The sequence below is a fragment of the Mirounga leonina genome, unplaced genomic scaffold (genome assembly GCF_011800145.1).
Source record: "Mirounga leonina isolate KUSES-001 unplaced genomic scaffold, KU_Mleo_1.0 Mir_94, whole genome shotgun sequence".
NCBI lineage: Eukaryota > Metazoa > Chordata > Mammalia > Carnivora > Phocidae > Mirounga > Mirounga leonina.
The window spans coordinates 30,270,759-30,293,778 of record NW_023270855.1 but is presented as its reverse complement, the minus strand read 5'-3'; the positions used below and the strand labels follow the sequence as shown (position 1 = coordinate 30,293,778).

General features: G+C 46.9%; 1 protein-coding gene across 3 annotated transcripts in view; it reads left to right on the top strand.

Moving 5' to 3' along the window:
* The first annotated feature begins 7,539 nt into the window (after positions 1-7,539).
* PTPRG (protein tyrosine phosphatase receptor type G) overlaps positions 7,540-23,020 on the top strand; it is a 705,012-nt gene continuing 689,531 nt past the window's right edge. For 2 of the 3 annotated variants that reach the window (XM_034996466.1, XM_034996465.1), the window contains exon 1: positions 7,540-8,371. In XM_034996466.1, the coding sequence (XP_034852357.1) occupies positions 8,287-8,371 (85 nt within the window). In that variant the 5' untranslated portion in view covers positions 7,540-8,286. The remainder of the gene's footprint in view (positions 8,372-23,020) is intronic. The other variant, XM_034996467.1, reaches the window with a different exon arrangement.

Genomic DNA, 23,020 nt, shown 5'->3' with positions numbered 1-23,020 from the left:
ACCCAGGTGCCTCTATATATTTATTTATTTTTTTAAGGTTATTTATTTATTTAACAGAGAGAGAGAGAGTGAGAGCAGGAACACAAGCAGAGGGAGTGGGAGAGGGAGAAGCAGAGTTCCTGCTGAGCAGGGAGCCCGATGCAGGGCTCGATCCCAGGACCCCGGGACCTGAGCCAAAGGCAGACGCCCAACAACTGAGCCACCCAGGCGTCCCTATATATTTATTTTTTATAAAGTTAAGCTAAGACTATGTATTCGTTTTCCCATTTTTACCTTACAAGCAAGGTAAGCATTTTTCCCATGTCCTCATAAACATCATTTAAATTTCTATGCAATAGTCTATTATATCAATGATAAGTGTTTCAATTGTTTTTATGCATAATTTCCTGTTATAAATATCATTGTAAGAACACCTTTATAAACATTTTTGAGAGATTTCCATTTCTGATTATCTGTCTCTCTCTTTTTAAATAACCTTTTTTCCTAATGATGGACAATACTTTCCCATAATCCTTCATGAATATGTCTCTATTATTTTATTTATTATTTATTTTTATTTAGGTATTGCATTTTATTTATTCTTTTTTTTAAAATTCAAGTATAGTTGACACTGATTATCTCTCTTTTAAAAGTTTATTCATTTATTTTTTAGTAATCTCTACACCCAGTGTAGGGCTCGAACTCACCACCCCAGATCAAGAGTCACATGCTCTTCCAGCTGAGCCAGCCAGGCGCCCCTACTATCTCTGTTTTAAGAAAATACTAAAAGTTAAATTTCTGGGGCCAAAAGATATAAATATTTTTGAGGTTCATGATACATATTAACTAATATTTTTTCAGGACCTTTACACCAAATCGTATTTTACTGGTAGCATACAAGTACCCCCTTCACTGCATTTTTACCAGTGTTTAGTATTATCAAGGAATATTTTGCATGTGAATTTTCTCTTTCTTTTTCTTTTCTTTCTTTCTCTCTTTCTTTCCCTCCCTCCCTTCTTCCCTCCCTCCTTCCTTCTTTCCTTCCTTCCTTTTTTGTTGATTACTTTTTTAGGGGGTTAGGTTACTGAGACATTGTATATGTGGAAAAAAAACAGCCCCTTCAGAAAAATTTGGGATCTTCCTTCACTAACAAAATCCTAAACAGAAAACTTAAATCCATTGGTTTCACATATTTCTTATTTATTTGAAGTCTCCTTATTTTCTGCAATTGTGGAAAATGCTGTCTGTGAAAACTATTTTAGGTTTGAACACATTCACTTTCAAAAGCATCATTGTAAATAGAGCATAATATTCCACTAGATAGCTATATAATTATTTAATTGATCTATAGTTGAAAATTTACTTTTTTCCAAGTTTTAGCTGGAAATACTGTGATGAAGATTCTTGTTCATGAATTGTTATCACCATCTCTGATTACGCTGGGCCTATGTTGTTTGTGAATTACGTTAGTATGATTTTGGCTTTGACTTTAGCCTTTAGGTCTGGTAACTAGGCTGCAAGGCTTACTTTCTGAGCCGAGGGTACTCCAGCAACTGAGCCCTGCCTTACTTCGCAGTCCTTGGTAGTGTCACTTCAAATTACCCAACCTTTTGATGTCTTAGTTTTTACTTCTTTAAAATAGAAATAATAATAGTTCCCACTTTAGAAGACTGTTGTCAAGGCTTAAATGAGATTATAGCTACTTTTTTGCTGCCTATTCTTCTCCTACTCCTTATTCTTCTAATGCGCTAAAAATCAAAAGTAAGCCTTGCCTCTACCATCAGGTTTGTCGTCTATAACCCTAGTCCAGGCAGAGGTATAGGGCCCAAGCAAGGGCAATCAAAATACATTTTGGGGAGTCTATATGGGCATTAGGAGAGATCTCTCTTTGAGGCCAGGTATCACCAAGAGCGAGACAAGAAAGTCAAAGGAAAGGAAAGTAGAGCCATCAGAACTCCAGAGGGAATTTGGAGACATCACTGGAGCCTTAAACTTCCTTCCAAAGCCTTAAACTTCCCACCAGTGATATGAATCATTAACTTCCTTTCTTTGCTCCAATTGGTTCATTTGGTGCTTCTCTTACTTGTAACCAAAGCAGCTTTATCAGTCATTTTTGCTGATAGTATTTAATCCTAATTTTATTTTATTTTTATTTTTTTTAAAGATTTTATTTATTTTGACAGAGAGAGACACAGCGAGAGAGGGAACACAAGCAGGGGGAGTGGGAGAGGGAGAAGCAGGCTTCCCGCCGAGCGGGGAGCCCGATGCGGGGCTCGATCCCAGGACCCTGGGATCATGACCTGAGCCGAAGGCAGACGCTTAACGACTGAGCCACCCAGGCGCCCCCCTAATTTTATTTTTAAAAAAGATTTTATTTATTTATTTGAGAGAGAGAGAGAGAACAAGTGAAGGGGAGGGGCAGAGGGAGAAGGAGAAGCAGACTCCCCGCTTAGCAGGGAGCCCGACATGGGGCTCAATCCCAGGATCCTGGGATCATGACCCGAGCCAAAGGCAGACGCTTAACCAACTGAGCCACCCAGGTGCTGTTTAATCCTACTTTTAAAAAAGTGTATTAAAATAGTGCCACTACTTGTTCATTCTCTTTAGGCCACTGAATATAGGGCATTAGGTAATGACAAGTATCATTATTATTAGAGGTCTTTGAGGTTTTTCTTTTTTACATTTTTTCTAAATAAACATATTTTGCTGCCCCTGAATTTGAAGTCAGGATGACTAGACGAGGTTTCTGTTGTTACTGTTTTGCAAGGATTCACTTGTGAGGTTGAAAACATAGTCACAAGTGTGGTTTGTCTATCCATGAAAACCATCTAAGGGGAAAAGTTTAATGGCCTCTGTGCAGGGTCCTAGAGCTTCTCTAAAAAAGTACTATAAACCGGGTAGCTTAAAACAGCAGGTACTTATTGCTGCACAGTTCTGGATGCTAGAAGTCCAAAATCAAAGTGTTGGGCCTGGGCCATGCTCCTCCTGAAACAAGTAGGGAGAATCTTCTTTGCTTCTTCCCAGCTTCTGGTGTGTGCCATCAATCCTTGGCATTCTTTGGCTTATAAATGTGTCATTTCAGTCACATGGCCATCTAGTTCCCATATGTTTGCACATTGTCTTCCCTCTGTACTTGTCTGTGTCCATACTTCTCCTTCTGGTAAGGACACCGATTTATTGGATTAGGGCCCCCCTCTAATGACCTCATTTCACTTACCTCTGTAGAGACCCTGTTTCCAAATCATGTCATTCTGAGGTACTAAGAATTAAGTACTAAGGGTTAGGACGTCAACATTTCTATTTTTGGGGGGACACAATTCAACCTACAGGCATCATCTAGTTTTAACAGTAGATAGTTTGCAAAGGCCACCATTCCTCTCACCCTTGTTTTCATACCCCATTTGCAATAAGAGTTTGCTGCTTCTCCTCATAAGAACTAGAGTCTATTTCTCCCTCTCCCTGAACTGGGGCTTTTAGACTTGCTTTGACCAAGAAAATGCAACGGAAGTGATGTGATGCCACTGGTGAGTCTAGATTTCAAGACACTTTACAGCCTCCACTCTCATTCCTACTAGCCTGAGACCGTTTTGTGAATAAGTCTGAGACTGGCTGCTGGAATTGTCCATGGATGAGAACTGAGGTGCCCCAGCCAACAGCACTAATTGCCCGGCATATGAGTGAGGCCATCTTGGACCAGGCTGCTCCAGTCGAGGCTCTGGCAGCTGCTGCTAAAGCTGCATTGAGTGACCTCAGACATGACTAGCAGTACTGCCTAGCCCAGCACAAATTGCTGGCCTACAAAATCAAGAGTGTAAAAAAAAAGGGGGGGGGGGCACCTGGGTGGCTCAGATGGTTAGGCATCTGCCTTCAGCTCAGGTCATGATCTCAGGGTCCTGGGATCGAGCCCCGCATCAGGGTCCCTGCTCCTTGGGAGCCTGTTTCTCCCTCTGCCTTTCTCTCTCGCTCTGTCTCTCATGAATAAAAAAAAAAAAAAAAATCTTAAAAAAAAAAAAAGGTTGTTGTTTCAAGTTACTACGTTTTCTAGCGATTTGTTATATAACAATAAATGATTGATACAGTAGATCTGAGTCTTTTGTTTACTATCTCAATCACATCACCTTGGCTAAATCACTTACTTCTAAGAGCTCCTGCTTCTTTCTTTGTAAAATGTGGGTATTTTGGGGCACTTGGGTGGCTCAGTCGGTTAAGCGTCTGCGTTCGGCTCAGGTCATGATCCCAGGGTCCTGGGATCAAGCCCCGCATCAGGCTCCCTGCTCCGTGGGAAGCCTCCTTCTCCCTCTCCCACTCCCCCTGCTTGTGTTCCCTCTCTCGCTGTGTCTCTCTCTGTCAAATAAATAAATAAAATCTTTAAAAAAATAAAATGTGGGTATTTTACTGATCTTTTGCAATCAGTTCCAGGTTTCAAGTCTTTAGTTTCAATTTAATAAAAACCCAACTCAAAGAGGCACAAGGAATAGAAGGACCTTATCAGCCCAAGTAACTGACAAGTCCAGGGGCTTGGTCCGGCTTCCAGCAGGATTTAATTCACGGACTCAAGTGATTGAATCAGAGGTCTGTTAGCTTCCCCCTCTCCGTTCTGTTTTCCTCTGGGTATCAGCTTCATTCTCAAGCAGGCTCTTCCCAAGTGGAGCCCTGCTTTCTTGTTGAGGCTTAAGGTCATCCAATTTGGCAAACCCAGGAGGAAGTTTGGAGTTCATTGGACCAAGTGGAAATATGTGGCTGTTACTAACTCAATGTGGCCAGGAGGCTGTGATGTTCCAAATGGTCAAGGCTGGGACATGTGTCCATGCTGAACCAGTAAGGTAGAAGGGCAGAGGGTAGCACTGGAGGAAGAAGGATCAAGACCATCCGTAGAGATTAGTACAAAGGATCTAGGGTGCTGTTACCGGAAGAAAAGACATGGAAGTTGAGCAGGCAGAAAGTAGCATTTTCACCCTCTCTTGTATAGGCTTGTTGAGCAGATAACAGTAATAGCATACATTTATTAAATGCTGATTAGGTGCTCCACACTGCTCTAAATACTTCACTCTTTTTAACTCCTTTAACCTTCTCAATTTAGAAGTAGGTGCAGTTATTACTCTCTATGAATGAGAAAACTGAGGCACAAAGTGGTTCAGTCACCCGTGGTCAAACAGATGTAAGTCCCATCAGACTAGACTGGCTTGAGACTGATCAATTGTAACTATCAGTCTACACTCAAAATAGATCACCAGCACTATGGTAGGCAGAACTCTAAGATGGTCCCCAAGATTCCTACCCCTGGTGTATAATCCCCACTTCTGAGAGTGGGTTAGACCTATGAATGTGATAGTTACTCCCTTCACTAGGTTATATTTTATGCCCAAAGTGATGGGATGGTCACTCCCAAAACTTATACATAGCTGCCTGTAGGGTGATTCTCTGTTGGCAGAAGTGAGCTGCGTTTTTGTGAGAGGACTGCGTGGTTTGGACCTGAAGACCATCTCTAGCTGAGATCTACCTCTGGCCAACAACCAGAAAGAAAATAGGGATCTCTGTCCTCCAAATACAAAGAACTGAATTCTGTCAATAATCTGAAAGACCTGTGAGGAGAACCGTGAGCTGCAGATGAGAATGCCTGGCAGACATCTTGATTTGAGGAGACCCTGAGCAGAAGACACAGTTACACTGCACCCCAACTTTGGACCTACAGAGCTGTGAGATAATAAACGTGTACTGTTTGAAGCTGCTACGTTTGGGGGTAATTTATTACCAATACCAGCCCTCTCTCTTTGTCACCTTCTTACCTTCTCATCAGGGTATCTCTTCTCTCCTTTGGCACTCCCAGACCCTCACACCAACTCTCCTGGGGTGCTCACCATATTGTGTAGCCCCCCCCCATGTCTCCTGGGGGACGGGGGTGTGTTCTGTTCTGATTCAAATTACACGGATTTTATCCTTCACTCTTTAGTAAGGTAGCCAGACACGCAGGGGTCATTTTAACCTCTCTCAAAGCTCCTACTGAGGATATCCCTTAAATACGACACTCCCAAGAAAACTGACCCTCAAGCTTTTATGGGGGAGTCAGGATTCCAACAAAACCAGGAAGGACCAAATTCCAAAGCAAACAAACTCATTACCCGCACTGACGGTGGGTGTTCACCCCTGTTCAGCTAAAGATAGAGCGCGGGCCCTCCCCGGGAACTTCCTGGCTTTTATTAGTTTGTAATCCCAAACGTAACTTTTCAAAGGTTTTTCTTTTGGAAGTGTGGGTGTGAAACTGCTTCCCTAATCACATCTTGCAGGAGGATCTCCGAACATCTGTACATTATTTGCAAACCTAGCATCCGGTTGGGGATGTTTGGGTGGGTGGGGGACCCCGCGTGGTGGGATGAAACAGCAGGGGCACGTTAAAAACATTTGTCAGAATGGCTTTTAAACAGAGGCAGAAAAATTGGGCAAAAATTACAAATGGCAAATTACCTTGGCTCAATTACACGTTTAATCAAAAGCCCGCCTCCCCCACTTTTAGCACCCGCGTAAGAAGAGAAAATAGGGCGCTCAGAAGTCTAAGCGATAAAGATCTTCTCACCGAGAGCCAAGGGACAAAACTCATTACAGATAAGCCCAGTCCTCCCATTTCCCCCGGACGCCTCTCCCGGATTGCTAAAGAGGCAGCCGCTCCCCGGGTGGCTGCCAGGAAATCGGTCCTGCCCCGCGGCGCTGCTTTCACCCAACCGGGGGTGAGAGGCACACTTCCTGCGCTCTCCCCACCACCCAGCCGGAGCGCGGGAACCTTCCCTCCTCCCGCGGAGCTGCGAGTTGGAAAAACTCCGCCACCGATCCTTCGTGGCGAGGGGAAAGAGTGTGTGGGGATCGGAAGGGCTGGATTTTGCAAGCCTAGGATCGATATCCCTCCCCACCCCCAGCCCCAGCCGCCGACTCGGCCAATGGAAGCCTGAAAGAAAGAAAGAAAGAAAATTAAATCCCAACGCAGCCCGAGTGCACAGGCCTCTCGGCTTTGTTTCTAGGCGGGGGAATATGCCGGGCTGGGGGCGCGAGCGGGGACTGAGCAGGGCGCGCCCCGCTGCGGCGCTGCTAGAAGCGCTGCAGCCGAACAGGAAACCCCCTCGTTCAAAAGAGGAAGGCAGCCGGCCGTCCCCCTCCTCTCCTTAGACCCGAACCAAGCCCCCCCCCCTTCCCCACAGGCCCGGGATCAGCGAGCAACGCGGACGGAGGGGAGACCTCTCGTCAAGCCCGCGCAAAGCTCGGCGTCTTGAAGGGCTCGCAGAACTGGAATCTGGCAGAGTCGCCAGCTCCAGAAGGCGGCCGCTCTCCTTCCTCTCTCCGAGACCCGGCCAGAGCCGTCCCCAGCCCTCAAACTGCCTCAGCCCGCAGTCTCGGGGAGAAGCCGGCTTTGAGACCCCTCGGAGGCGGGAGCTGAGCGCGGCTGCTTTAAGAGCGCGGTGAGCGCGCTCCCGCAGCCCGCAGCCCCGGCGGCGCGCGCCCGTGCCCGCCGCGCGCCCCAGCTCGCGCGCCGCCGCGCCCTCCGCCGCGCGCCCCCTGCTCGCTCGCTCGCCGGCTTTAAAGTCTCTGCCAGGATCCATGCTCACATGTTACTTCCTGTATGGAGGCATGGCCAGTTTCCAGCCCCGCGCTCCTCGTTCCTCCCCAGCCTGCGCTGGAGCCACAACTTTCAGGAGCATGGACTGAAGGCGCCCTCGCCCCAGCGCCCCTCTGAGATCCTTTGTGTTTTCCTCCGTTTCCTCCGGCCGTTTCTATTTTGGGGGGGCTCTTCGCTCCCCCCGCCTCTCCCCTCCCCTTCCCCGCTCGCAAACATGCCTCCTTCCTTCCCCGGGCCCTGGAAGGAGCTGCCTGCCTGAAGCCCGAAGACGCCGCGCCGCGCCGCGCTCAGCCCCGCCGCCGCCGCCCGCCGGCTCTCGGGCTGCGCTGCGCCGCCGACTCAAGTTGGGGATCTTCGGCTGCTCGCCGCCGCCGCCGCCTGCGGTCCCTGCCTGCCCCGGGCCCCGGGCATCGTCGCCGCCCGCCGACTCCTCGCCTTGCTCTTTTTTGAACGGAAAGCAGCCCTTCTCCGCCGAGGATCGTCCCCAGCGTGGCTCCGCGTTCCCGGTCACTTTTTGAGATTTTTCCGGGGGGCGCTCGGCGGCTTGCCGGATTCCAGGGGGACTCGGGCCGCCGAGCGCGGGGGGCCCGTAGAGCGGGGGAGCAGGGGAAGAGCCAGGGCTTAGCGGAGGCTCACACGGAGGCAAGAACTTATTCAACAAGTTTACCCCCCTGCCTTCCTCTTTTCGATGTGCGTTTTCGGACATGCGGAGGTTACTGGAACCGTGTTGGTGGATTTTGTTCCTGAAAATCACCAGTTCCGTGCTCCATTATGTCGTGTGCTTCCCCGGTGAGTGCCGGCCGCTGAGGGGACCCGGCCCTGGCCGGCGCGCGCGGGGGATGCGGAGTTGTCGCCGCGGCACGGAGCTCGGGCGCCCGTCCCGGGGACCCCAGAGAGGGTGAAGGGGGGCCGGGCAGACGGGGAGGAGAGAGGGATCCGCTCCGCTGGTTTTGGCGGCGTTTAGGGAGGCTGATGGTTGGTGTGGGTGGAAGCAGGGGCTGGCCGGGAAAGGGGGACAGGGGCCGTAAGGATCTGCTCTCGCTCAGGTTTTGGGGGGTCTGGGGGAGCCCGAGTAGGAAGAAAAGCTCGCTTTGCTGATCCGTCACCGTTCGGGAGAGCTAGAGCTCTGGGGCGGTTGAGGAGATTGGGGCCAGGGGAGGATGCCTCTGTAGATTTGGGGGGCCCACGCTGCGCCCCTCGCCCCCGAGAGGATTGAAGGAGCTCGGAAGGAAGGGGGACTTGCTTTGCTGCTTCCCGACCCTTTGGAGAGGGTGTTAGGAGGATGGAATCTGGAGGCTGACCGTGGAGGATTGGGATGTTGGGAGCAGCCTGCGTTCTCCTGTCCGGGGCGAGGGTCGACCCCCGCTCGGGGCTGGGACGCGGGGCTGCCCTTCGGTGCTGGAGCGAGGCAGCCTTCACGGGCGCGGGGGCCCGGCGGAGCTGGGAGCAGGCGGTTTAGGGAGATCGTGGCTCCCCGAGCTCCGGCCCGCGGCCCCTTTACCCTGCAACTCTGCTCCGCGGGGTTGCTCCAGTAGGGGCGCCGGGGGCGGGGGTGGTCGGCGGCTGGGTTGCTGTTCGCGCCGGGGCGGATTTTTTCCTGTCTCGCACGCCCTGCCTACCTTCATCTTTGCCCTTTTGCAGGCTGTTCGCGGCTGGCCGACCTAGACCCGCTCCTTTCTGGCCGGGTTAAGACGGGAACGGTATTGGCCATTGGTGACGATAATACATCACCGCACGTAGCGGTGTGCGGCTCGGCGACCCTCTACTTCCAGCCCTCCACTGGCCGACCGTCTTTCCTCTCCCCTCCGGAAGGGCAGAGGCCAGCCGCCCCCCTCCCTCGTCGCGGCCCTCCCCCCCTCCGTTACGGCTACACCTCGGAGCTCTTTTGAGTCTGTCCAGCCCCCTCCCCTGGAGTGGAGGCCACGTCCATCAGCCCTAGCCTGGGAACGGGTGGGAAGAAGGGGGCGATTCGCTTTTTCATCTCGCTGTCCTAAGGATAGAGAACCCCCCAGTTTTTCTGCCCTCTCAGCCATTAGCTCTTCGCTACCCAGAGGTGGGGGTTATCTGAACGAAGGAAAAAAGGAACGTGCCCTGATGTTTCTGCTCTCTCTGGTCACAGCCGCCTGTCCCCGAGCGGCCTGAGCGCAAGGTTTTGGTGCAGCGGGTCCCCCAGCTCCATCGTGCGCCCTGCAACAGGGCGCGGGCGCTCTCGCTGCCCTCGGGGACCTGCTCGGGGAGTGGCAGCGAGTGTCCCTTTTGCAGGCACAAGGGTGGCCTCGAGGAGCAGAGAGGCAAAGCACAGTCTTTTCTACGGCACCCCCTTTCCCCTCTGCGCATCCTCCTGCCCCCGGAGCCGCAGGGAGCTCCTGCCACTGCCCAGAAACCCAGCTCGGATGGCTAGCGAGGACGTGTGCCCACACTAACCCTGAGGCCTGCGGTTTGCCTACCAGGGTCTTGCCTACCAGGGTCCTGCCTCCACGGGGCTGGGGGCGGCGTGGGTATTTCCCCTTAAAAAATGCTCTCTCTCCCTTAAAAGACTGTTGCTCCTTCTAGACTTTCTTTGCCGTGGACTTGCCGGCTGAGTGGGCTCAGGTGCACAGTGGGGTCGAGCTTTGTAAGGGGTAAGGGTCACGCTTTAAGGGGGCAGGGGGAGGCAGCAGGAGAGCAGTCTTGCGAAATAAGAGGAATTTCTAATTCCACGTCTGGCGTTCTCCTTAGCTCGGGTATGCAGCGAGTGGGTTGGCCGTGGTTTTCTTTTTCCTGATGTCTCAGGAAGCTTGAAATCCAAAATGGGACCTCCAGTGATGCCGCCTTCGTGGGGCTTGGACAGTTTTCATCTTCCACATTTTCTTTTCGTGCCCACGCTGCGAGGTAAATAGCACATTCCCTCGCCTCGGAGCCTAAGGGTGTCGGAAAGGGAAGGGGCAGTGTGTGAGGCGCGGGGAAGAGGGGCTGTGGTTTGGAAAAGTGCCTCTGGAGAGGGTGCAGCGAGCAGCCTTTGGAACCAGGCAAAGTTAAAATGTCAGAGCCGGCTTTCCGTTTTTCCAAGGTGCCGCGACGCCGCTGGACCTCAGGGGGCGCCCCTGAGCCACTGGTGGGGCTCCTACCACCTCCACTGGTCCGGCTCGGCCTTCTGGCTGCGGTGGGGCGGCGGTGGGAGCCGGGACTGGGCGCACGCGGCCGGGTTCCGAGGCTCGGGGGCTGCGGGTGCGCCCTGGAGCAAGGAGGCGGCCTCCGCTGGGCTCTGCTGCTCCTGCCCGCTCGGAACGCGGTGGGGGCCCGCTTTCACTTTGGGCCCCCCCTTCTTGCCCTCCGTAGCCTCAGAAGCCTTTATCTGGATGGCACGACGGATGAAGATGCTTCTGGCGTTGGATTAGGGTCCTCCTTGTGAGGTCTTATCCCAAATCCCTTGTTATTTTGTTTGTTTCCTCTCGGAATGACCAAAGTTAGATTTGTTCTCAACTCTTGTTCAGGATACAGGGTATCTGTAATTTGGGAGGGTTTTGGAAACAGCCCTGCCGTGGATCTGTCCCCAGCTGGTCGGAAACAGTGGCTTTTAGTCTCCCAACAGCAGTAGTGTATATGGCAGGTGTGGGATCCGCATCTCGGTTAGTGTTTAAAGCGGCATTTCCACTTTTCAGAGCAGAAGTGTTATCAAACATATTTCAGTGCATAGTATCATTCTTTTCCTACATCTTTTAAAAAAATACTCTGTTACAGAAAGATTTATGAAAATAGGAAAATCTAATGGATCCCTATGGATCCCCCTACCCAGTTACAGCAATTATGAACTCAACCTTTTCTGTCCCCCACGACCCTCCCTAACACCTCATGAGTTTAAAGCAAATCTTATGCATACTTCTTTTAAGCATTTGGCATATGTATCTAATCATTGGGAGTCTAAGTGCCTGCAACAGGATATAAAATATGGCACTTGAGAGGGTTAACATTTTATGTGTTTTACATTTGTAAGCTATTCAGCAGAAACGTAAAAAAAAATTTATTGATTTCTTCTCTCTTTCCACCCTCAGAGTGAAACCGTTCTCTTTGATTCTGATATGTTTGTACCATAATTACATTACATCTAGGAGGCTGACGTTGGAAACACTTCAGATGGATAAGCTTTGCTGTGTACTTTGGATGTGTCAGAATCAGAGGATCCATGATTGATGTCTGGTGAATCTCTGTCCAGCGTCTCTTGGTGCATTTGCATGTACATGCTTATTCCTGATGGACATCCTTTATGGCCCTCTTAGAAAAATGTAAAAGTAATGTTCGAAAGCCAGGAGTCTTACTCTTTAGGGATGGAGTGAGAAATCATGCATGTCCCCCCACACCCTAACCCCCACTTGAGATGTTCTGTTTCAACATGAAGAATCTTTGTCCAGTCTTGAAGCTTGGTCCCTTTGTGGAATACAGTCTTTCATGTTTCCGTCTAAACAGCATTCCTCTTACAGAGTTGATGAAGTTAGAACATTAATGCAAATAGACCTATCAGGACTCTTTAGAAATGGGAAGTTGCTGTTGCTGGAAGCAGAAAGGTTAAGGAAAGGTTGGCTGAAAAGAGAAAAAGACCTATCCAATAGTGAAGCATCTCCCCTTAATTATGGACTTGTTTTCACCGAGTAAAAGATTGTATCGTTTACATGAAGGAGTGCAGGGATAGCCAAACAAAACAAAACCTCTTTCACATTCATCTTTGTGTTCTGAAAAACTCCCTAGTTAATGTGGTATAATCAGTTACATATTGGTGTACCAGTTGGAATGGACTTTTTGCCATTCATGTAATAAGATCATTAAAAATGCCCCATAGCAGTTGTTACTTCGGACCCCCCCGCATCTTCCTCCCTCCCTTGTTTTTCTGGAAACTTCTTAACCAAAAGGACAGTCTGGACACTTAACCATTAACCTTACCTAGGTGAAGACAGCAAATGTTGCTAATGCTTTGTTGCTTCACCTCTTTCCTTTTATGGTGAAAGTTTGGTGTTTTTTTTTTTTTTAATCTGAATTTCCATTCAGTATTTTATTTGCATAGCATGCAGGACAATGCAGTGGTATTTCTAAGCAGGTAAAGATTTTAAGATGGGTGTACATTCTGAATTGCAAGATTATAAAAATTATGATTAACATTTTCATCCTGGGGCATATCTTCATGTGGTCACATTTCATAAAGCACAACTTCCGAAGTTATCTGAAGTTATCTCAGAAATTCGTGATTCTCCACCCCCTTCCCTCCCCAATAAGCCCTTGATGTGCTTTGGTACAGGTTGACCACTATCAGGCTATAAGTGGTATTCACTGAAACTACATTTTTGGCTGTATGTGTGGTGAATAAAAGGCCTGTGTATCTAATAATATGAAGGAGGCCAAGGAAGTGTGCCCGGCTCCCACCAGAGCTTATTGTAGGCAAAGCTAGTTAAGTACTGTGTAGGGCTTCGTGGAAAGAAAAGAAATGTTCAGTTGAGAAGAGCCTGCCCCCAACAGGCAGTGGGAGTTGCTTGTGGAGTTTGTCCCTGAATGAGGTTGCTTGGGCACCCATTAAGTCTTCACTAAATATTTGCAAACGATGAAAAGATCAGGTACTTTGGATTCCCTGCCTGAGACATGGGAGTGACCATCTTGCTTCTAAAGAACTGAATGCTGGACTATGGCGATTTTCTGTGCACTTAAAAGATCAGAGGCACATTTGTAAGGTAAAGGGTTATCTGTGTCTTTGTTTTGACTTTTTGGCAGGGGTTCCAGGGGGCGGGTTTGTGTTTATGAGGAATTATAACAACAACAACAAAAAATCCAAAAAGGACATGTGTTTTAAAAACCCTTGTTTACCTCTCCCTGCCTTTTCCTACAACTCCTCTTTGTCTCCAGTTTCCAAGACCACGGACTTGTTAATGTCTCTTTAAAAAAAAATAAATCTGGAAGTAATGTAGGTGAGTTTCATTTTGAGGACTGATGATAGAAATCTGTAACAGATACGTTTGTGGCTTGCTCCCATTCTGAAGAGGATGGGGAGGTTTGTAAGGAAGAGCTGTGTAAGATTGCTTGAAGTAGCTAGAGGGCTCCCTGTGCCATCGTGTGCTTCTATAGGGACATCTGTGCTTGGAGGGGCCATTTTACCTGGTATCGTTTGTGGCAGAATCTTTGGTGTTTTGACAGGAAAAAATATATAACCTATACGAGATGGTTTGCCAGGCCTCTACAGGTTCAAAGATTTTATGAATATAGTGCTTGGTAAGCTTCTTTTCAGAAACGTTGTAAAAAAGTGCTTTTAGGGTTACGTGGAGGAATGACAGTGGACCAGGTTGGAGATGTGGCCGGCTTCTCTTTTTGAAGCTCCTCTAGCTGGATTGGGTGGTATTGCTGCTGTACTGGGTGTGGGAGGCAGCTTTCACATTGAGGGAGAACTTCGCTTCTCTTGAGGGTCACTGTACTGGTTTGTCAGCTTACAGTAAGGAAGAGTCTTGCAGGAGCCTGAAACTTGTTAATGCTTTCTGTTTTTGTTTTTAAGCCAGGTAGCTATGGAGAGTTATATTGAATATACTGAAGTATGTAATATTACGGTCTCGCAGCCAGCTTGCCTCTCCCATTACGAGCTGTGCTGCCTTAGACAAGTTACTTAACCTCTCTGTGCCTGTCTTTTTTCCCTCTCTGTCTGTGAAGTGGCACAGCGATAGTACCCTGACTCCTAAGGTCTTCATGCGGCTTGAGCAAGAATGCATGCTAAAGGACTGAGAACTTCGCGTGGTCAACAGTAAGTGCTCAGTACATTAGCCATTTTTATTTTATGTGTACTAAAGAGATTTGAAGAGGAGTGTATGGGAAGAGGAGACTAGAACCGAGAAGGACAACTGTATGTAAAAACAAAAACATTTAAAAAGTATTTACATAAACTTGCGCGATGGGTTCTGGACCTAGTTTTGCTGTTGAGGGCGAGGAGTTAGAAGGACTAGCAGGCGGATATCCCATGTAAAAAGAGTGAAATGGTTAGTTTTTGAGGCTTAAATGAGAAAGCCTCAACAAAGTCTGAGAGGCCTCCTCGCTCACGTTGCAAAGGAGGGTCTCCACGTCCCCAACTTTAAATGGGAAAAATGTTTTCCTCAGGTTTAAAAGGTGCCACGTCAATCTCCAAGGTGTTATCCTTTGTAGAAAGAGCTGCTTGGTCCTGCACCCTGGAATGCCGATTCTTCTCAGGCCTTCTGGACTGTGTTGTAACCCAGGAGGATGAGTGTGCCTGTTACTGTCATTTCTGGCTTTTAATTTTGTGCTGCTGTTGGGAAGCAAACCGTACCATTTGAGTATTGCTTTTTTTTTTTTTTAAAGATTTTATTTATTTATTTGACACAGAGAGAGAGAGAGAGAGAGAGAGAGCACAAGTAGGCAGAGCAGCAGGCAGAGGGAGAAGAGGGAGAATCAGGCTCTCCGCCGAGCAGGGAGCCCGATGTGGGGCTCGATCCCAGGACCCTGGGATCATGACCTGAGCTGAAGGCAGCCGCTTAACCGACTGAGCCACCCAGGCGCTCCGAGTATTGCTTTTATTTTGTACTTGTATGGCCCTTGGACACAGGCACGTCCCTGTCTCCATATCTTCATGGCTTCAGACCTGCAGAGCATGCCGGAGAGAGCCCCACACCGTGCATAGCTTCTGCCCTCGAATCAATTTTTTGCAGACTGAAATCAGCATGATGGTTTTCTGGCCAAACAACAAAATGCGATTTTCAGCCACTCGACTTAGCTATTTTGGGGCTTGTGGCAAAGTGACACAGTTGGCTGCTAAAATCTAGCAACTAAAAAAGAAGAAATGAAAGCATAGTTCATGGAATATGTAACACTTCCATGTAAGAAAATAGGACAACTGATCTTATTTTTGGGTCTGTGATAGTATTTTTCTAAACGAGGAGAGCGAAACAGGTTTGTGGATTGATATTGCAATGGGTATACTTTTGAGGAATTCACACTGGTTGTATGATCGAAGAGGTAGTTGAATTCTCACCACACTGCGGCCTTGTAAACTCCACAGTACACTTAAATCAGATAAATGCATCAATTTGGAATAGTTTGGATAGAGGACACAGCCATAAACAATTTACCAAATATGAAAGCACAGGCCAGATTAGTGAGGAAATGTCACTGACTTTTCACAAGAGTAAAGTTAGTCACGCATTGTCAAAAGGATTTATTTACAAAGCAATTGTTATTTATAAATGATTTCTCTTCCATTTTTTTTTTTTTTTTGGGTTCACTTTTCCCGAAGTGTTTCCATTCAGCAAGCGTGGAGGCCGAGAGCTACCTGTGCTCTTGGCTGTGGCACTGGGTAGTTGGGCTGCCTTGGGCGAATTAGCCAACATCTTGTGGGAGTGGGGCTGAGTGGTGTTGGTGGTCTGGGAGGTTGAGATAGATCTACCTCTTCTTCAGGAACCACTCTAGGACCCCAGAGGCCTAGGTTGAGGTTCTTGTTCTATTACAGCAGTGTTACCTTGGGCAAATGGGCCTCAGTTTTTTAATCTATAAAATGGGAACAGTGGTTATACTAGCTCACACTCACCAAGTGCTTGCCAGTATCCAGGCACTGTGCCTAAGCTTTTTTTTTTTTTTTAAAGATTTTATTTATTTATTTGAGGGAGAGAGGGAGAGAGCATGAGCAGGGGGATAGGCAGAGGGAGAAGCAGGCTCCCTGCTGAGGGAGCCTGATGTGGGACTTGATCCCAGGACCCTGGAATCTTGACCTGAGCCACCCAGGCGCCCCTGTGCCTAAGCTTTTTATGTACCTTTGATCTACCTGGAAGTAGAAACTGAGTATGTTTGCTTTAGGATGAAGTAACTACAGCTGAGCGAAGTTGTCCTTCATCCAAGGTGTCACCCTGTAGTAAGTGGGAGGTGGCTAGAATACGTCTCTCTTAATCATCTCTCAGGCTAATTTTGAATTTCAGACTGGTTGTGTTTGTTTGAAAACTGTTTTTCCAAATTACATAGGAAGGCCAATTAAGAGACAGACCCAGCCTGGTGTATTTTGCCCTCCTTATTTTCCCATATAAGCGAGGACCATAAACACTGGGTGAAGTGAAGGTGTCTTCCTGTATTTGCCACATGTAAATAAGGAAATATCATGCAATTAGTATAGGACTTTGTTTGGTTTCATTGAAGAGATGACCTTTCAGCAAATTACTTTAGCTTCTCAATAAGGTGATAATAACTGTGGACAGAGGGAGTTTGTTGGTGGAAGTTTTTTTGATTCCTCTTCAGAGTGATCCAGTGTAGTCTATAATTTGAGAACTTTTGTTTGGGACATTGAATAAGGTTATGTTCTAACACTGTGGTATTATTATTCTCCCATATATCATTTAAGTGTGGGCTGCAGGCTCTGGAGCTCAGCTATCCTGATTGTGTCCTTTTTTGACTGCAGGAAAAGGTCTGAGGGAGTTGTACCTGGGGGCAAGAGATGATTTAGGTTCTGGATTTTTCCTCTGCAGTTTAGAACTAGCCACAGGAGCCAGCCAAGCCAGCTGTGCGATCTAGGCAACACCCTCTGTTTCTTTGGGGTTCCCCCCCCTCACATACCCTTAACTAAATGGCTTCTGAGATTCGTCTGGAATTTTAGGGATTGTTGATGCCAGGCTGGGCAGTTGGGGAGGTCGTGGCCTTTCTGTAGTATGCAAGTCAAATGCTCACTGCATATGATACTGTGATTTCTGAGATGTACTGCTTAACTTTCCTCTGAGAGCTTGCTTCCTAAGGCTCTGTCTGTGAACCCTTTGATTATGTTGCTAACCTTGTGACAGAGTATCCCGAGGGAGTAGCAAACAAGGTGGTGAGTGGATCTTGGTTAATGGAATGCCTATAAGCAATTTTTTTTGGTTTAAACATTAAACCTTATTTCTCCAGGAGTCCAGGGCAAAAATGGAGGCTTGTTCATGCCAATCAAGTTATGTATGGCCTTTAAAACGAACGTGATTTGTGATTGGGGTTTGGGGGTGGGGGGCAGGATTCTTTGTCTTAAAAAGCGAACACAAAGTTGGTTCTGGATCTTACTCTGGAAAAGAGAAAGGGAGACAGGCCAGTCATTTGGGTTATCTGGAGTTCTGCAGGGGGCATCTGGCCATACTGTTTTGGCCATAGTGTGTTGAAAAGAAAAAAATGAAAAAAAGTGGGGCATTTTGCATTCATGCCATCAACAAGTGTATCCTGAGAACTTACAGTGTGCCAGGCACTGTTCTAGGCACTGGGGGGTGGGGATAGTGGTGACCAAAACTCCTGTCATCATGGTGGCTTCCCATAGAAGTCTGGGTTACTCCTGAAAAATGGGAAAATATTGCAACCTAGGGCCTGTGTCCTTGCTTGGCAACAGCAGTGAGCTTGAATTCAGTAGTGGCTGCCCCCTGAGATGGGGCGCTCACCTGGCCCCCAGAGGTTATTTACAACACTCAGCTGGTCCCTGGAGGTGTTTGCCATCTGTGTGTAGGAGATTTCTGTTCTGCTTGAGGGAAAGATTTTTTTGTTACTGTTTGTTTGAGGTTTTGTATTCTCTGGATTGGTTGTATGTAAATGTAGATGTATGCATATGTGTTACTGCAAGGAAGACCATCCCTGGCTAATGGAATGACTTCGTTCCTATCAGTCTGGCCTATGAAAGCTGGAGCTCAGCTCTGCTGGTTGTGTCCTTTTTTTTGTTCTGTAAGTGACCTGCTGCTTGGGTATTTTACAGTAACATGGTGACTTCTATTGCTGATCTAAATTGCTGTTGGCTTATTCAATTTTTTAAAAAAGTTGTTTTAAAAAATGTATCATTTAATTTAAGAACTAGCTGTCTTGGTCACTTTCTTTTTTTTAAAGATTTTATTTATTCATAAGAGACAGAGAGAGAGAGAGAGAGGCAGAGGGAGAAGCAGGCTCCCCGCTGAGCAGGGAGCCCGATGCGGGACCCGATCCCAGGATGCTGGGATCATGACCTGAGCCAAAGGTAGACGCTCAACCATCTGAGCCACCCAGGCGCCCTTGGTCACTTTCTTGTTACCCAACTATCCAGGAAGGGGATGATGGTGGTAGAGAGTAGGGTAAAAGAGGATGGTGACCAATATAGAAGGATCTGAGTCCATTAATAGTGCAGATGTCATTTTAGTGGGTCCCTTGCCAAATATTTTTTTCACACAACGTCCTTGAGCCATAATTTTTTTTTGCATATGATACCCATGCATGGATTAATATAGGATAGAAATATCCCACTTTAATTTTTCCAACAACAACATATGAGAACCTAAACTTTGAATGAAGTAGAGTGACCAGCTTTTGGCATAGACAGATGGAGGATTTGATTTCTTCGCCGTCCTTCCAGCACATTTCCTTAAGTGGCCATTCTAGTATATGGCATATTCACATGAATTCCTCATATATGATTCAGAGCCTACGTAGGCTGTTTGCTCTTTGAGACCAGGATGTCATTCCTCCTTCCGTCTGCTCTGTCTTCAGTACCTAGGTGGTGTTAGTCATATTTGAGGACTGATAGAATGAATGGTCCCTAAAACACTTAAGAGAACATTTTACAAGACATTGATATCATTGGTGTGGTTTCCAGAAATCTCACATTTGTAGATTGCATCCTCATTAGAGATATGACATCCAAGGTTAACTTCTTCCTTTTTTTTTTTTTTTAAGGTTAACTTCTTCCTTAAAAGAATTCAGAGTGTATATATTGTCATGGTGTTTTGAAGTCCCATCTTTTAAAGAGAGAGAAGCTAAATTTGCACCTTCTATTGCTGGCCACCGAGGTATCTTTTGCTGGAAACAAAATAAATTCTAATTAGAGTCGAATGTCTTAAGGGGCAGCAGGGTTATGTTTTGATGATCACAAACTTTTTTTTTTTCTTCTCTGTGGAATAACTTAGGCTACATTCTGATGAACTCGTGCTCATTTCCATCCGTAGTACCCTGGGCTTTAAAGGGTTGCTTCTGGAGGAGTAGGCATTCTTTATTTCTGCTTCGGTTGTTCTAGTCCTAGTGACATGAGGTATCTAGAGGGTGGCAGAGCTTGCTTGAGCTGACCATAGAGCCTGAAGATGCATGTTGATCTATTGCCTGGTAATGGCTTTGGGCGGGTTGGTCTAGGAAAAGGGCTTGCCTGAACTGATCATTTTTGCTTGCTTGAAAAGTATTGGTTGACCACCTTGTCAAATGGCCTTGATGAGACAGAGAATCGCTGGTGCAGTATGGTGATTCTAAATGTTGCCTAGACAGAACCTAAGTTTTCTAGAACACATTGCTGGTCGACGCCCACCCTATTTTATTCTTCCATCCATTCGTTTTCTCAAACTAGTCATTTTCTCTGCTTACTTGTGTGCAAAGGCCGTGTGGAGGGTAAGGACAATCACTTGACAGTTTTAGGCATCAGCCCCTCATTTTCTTGACTGATCAGCTGGTGCAGAAGCTGCTGAAATTATTTCGTGTGATAGAGGGTGGGTAAACACTGGCATTAGAGTTCTTCGGGGCCCTTTTTTAGGATGTGGTTTTGAAAAGAGAAGCTTCCCAGTAACTGAGGCAAAGGGGAGCTGCTGGTTCTTGAGGTTCCTGCCTTCAGTCGGATGCCAAGTGGAGGAAAGACTGATTTCTGGAGAATGTGGGGGGAAATGGTAAGCACTCTGGCCAGAGAAACAAAAGAGTCTGCAGAAATAATTCTTCTTTTTTTTTTTCTTTTAAAGATTTTATTTATTTATTTGAGAGAGAGAGAATGAGAGAGAGAGAACACCTGAGAGGGGATAGGGTCAGAGGACGAAGCAGACTCCCCGCCGAGCAGGAAGCCCGATGCGGGACCCGATCCAGGGACTCCAGGATCATGACCTGAGCCAAAGGCAGTCGCTCAACCAACTGAGCCACCCAGGCGCCCCCCCCCTTTTTTTTTTTTTAAGATTTTTTTATTTATTCATTTGAGAGAGGGAGAGAGACAAGAGAGAGCACAAGCAAGGGGAGAGGCAGAGAGAGCGAGAAGTAGACTCCCCACTGAGCCGGGAGCCGGACATGGGGCTTGATCCCAGGACCTGGAGATCATGACCCGAGCCAAAGGCAGACGCCTAACCGTCTGAGCCACCCAGGCGCCCCTGAAGAAATAATTCTTAACGTGCCTCGGGACCTTTAACAATTTTGAGGAAATGAGACTTAAGACAGGTGGATTCTGGTGAAACAGGCCACTGACAAGCTCATGGGTTTTGAATTGCACAGGTCTGTCCATCAACTTAAGTAACTGGCCCAACTTCGAGAATCCTAGCTTTGTGCTTTACTTACCTGGGCCAGTGAGTTAAATTAGTTTTCTCATCTGTAAAATAAATAAGCGTTTTAACCTCCTAGAGTCCTTTTGAGGATGCAGGGAGACCGTGAGTGCAAAGCACCAGAAAAGCATTAGGTACACAGGGCATTATAAATGGTGCCTAGCTGTTTTTAATAAAATCTATAAGAAATCCTTGCATAAATAGGCTCTTAGTTAATGCCCTGCAACCCCATGAAGAGGTGGGAGAGATGGCCCTCAGGGAGAGCAGAGATCCCACAGTTAATGAAATGGCCGAATCAGAATTTGAACTTGGCTTTCTAGATGGTGTCATGTTCCTTTGCTGCTAACAGAGTAGGTGGTGGATAAATTAAGGTGCATGTGCTACTCGGGAACATTTTCTGTTGACAGAGATTTACCAAAGATGGCTCTTAGGTTTCCATTTGCCCTGTATGCCCCCAGCTTGAAGGAACAGGTTTACAGTTGCCCTTGGTATCTCATAACCGAAATTATCTGTGTGGGTAGGATGTACATATATCTGTTAACGTGGAGCCCGTCCTACCCCTCGGGTACACACACAGATGGAAGTAGTCCATGAAAGTCTGTAGCATGTGTGTGTTCGTGTGTGTTTGTCTCCTTCTTGCCCCGGTGTCATTTTGCAGTTTTTCTACACAGGGATTGGAAATTGGCATTTGAGGTGAAGGTCCTCATTGCCCTAGCCTTGACAGACATTGCTTATTGATCCCCGAGCTCTTTCCTGCTGACACCTGAACTGAGTCTTGAAATTCTTTGTCAAGAGTTGGCCTGGAGAGGACTTTTGTGCCATCACTCTGCTATTCTGAGACATTTAGCCGGCCTTAGAAGATAGCATAAGGAAAAGCATTTCCAAGGGGCTTTTATAGTCTTGCTGCTATAGGGGCGCTTTTTAAGCCATGGAGCTATTTTGAAATTGACCTGAAAGAGGAGGTATCAATAGCAGGTATCATGTGCAAAGGTTTCCTGATCCATGACATTGATTTTGGCTCATATTTGACTCACGTTCATTTATTCAGGGGGAAAAAAAATCCAATCTCTTGGTGGTGGTTACGTCATATGCTAATTGGTGAGCTTTACTAGTGCAGGTTTAGGGACTAAAAATTCGTTGCTTATTTTTCCTTTCTTCAAAGCCCAGAGGTTTTGCATCAGATTAAGGCTCCTGTAGGACTGTTTGTATTCCAAAGTGACACCTTTCTGAATTCTTAGCTATTTAAGTAAGTGTTAAGTATGGGCTTGGTGACAGCAGTCTTTAAAAGTGTGACTGACTAAATGGATTCTTTCCCCCTGTTGTTTACATCTGGTAAAGTGTCTTGTGTTTACTCTGAATAAATTCACTGTTATCTTTAGGTAGCTTGTTTCTCAAAATTTGAGTGGTCCCTGATCAGGGTTATTTTTGCTACCAAAATTGGATAGCAGGGATAAAAGGTGAAAGGAATTCTTTTGTGAAGCTGACATCAGGTAACTCTTTGGTATTTGGTAATACACCAAGTACTTGGATGACGTCAAGTAATCCCGTATTTGTTCCCTGGATATGAATTTTTCCCCCTAAAGGTCCCCTCTGTCTGGCTACATAAAGCTATTGAACACCCAAAATGTGGCTTGTCTGGATTGAGATTTTTTTTTTTTTAAAGATTTTATTTATTTATTTGAGAGAGAGAGAAAGTGAGAGAGCACGAGCGGAGGAACAGGGGCAGGGCCAGGGGGTGGGAGAGGGAGAAGCTGACTCCCCGCTGAGCAGGGAGACTGATGCGGGACTTGATCCCGGGACCCTGGGATTGTGACCTGAGCTGAAGGCAGACACTTATCCGACTGAGCCACCCAGGCACCCCTGAGATGTGCTTTAAGTGTAAAATGCACACTGGGTTTCAAAGACATTTGGAAAAAGTATGTAAAATAGCTCATTAAAATTTTACATTGATTGTCTATTGAAATGATAATATTCTCAATATATCGGGTTAAGTGGAATGTATTACTAAAATTTATATTGCCTGTTTCTTTTTACCGTTTCATGTGATGTGACTACCATAAAACTTAAAATTACATATGTGGCTTGCTTTCCTCTCTTGTATTGTAGTTTTATCTGGTAGCACGGGTCTAGAGTGCTCTTTCCACGCTTATCTTGCCTTCCAGAAGAGCATTTCCCAGCCGGACCCCAGTGT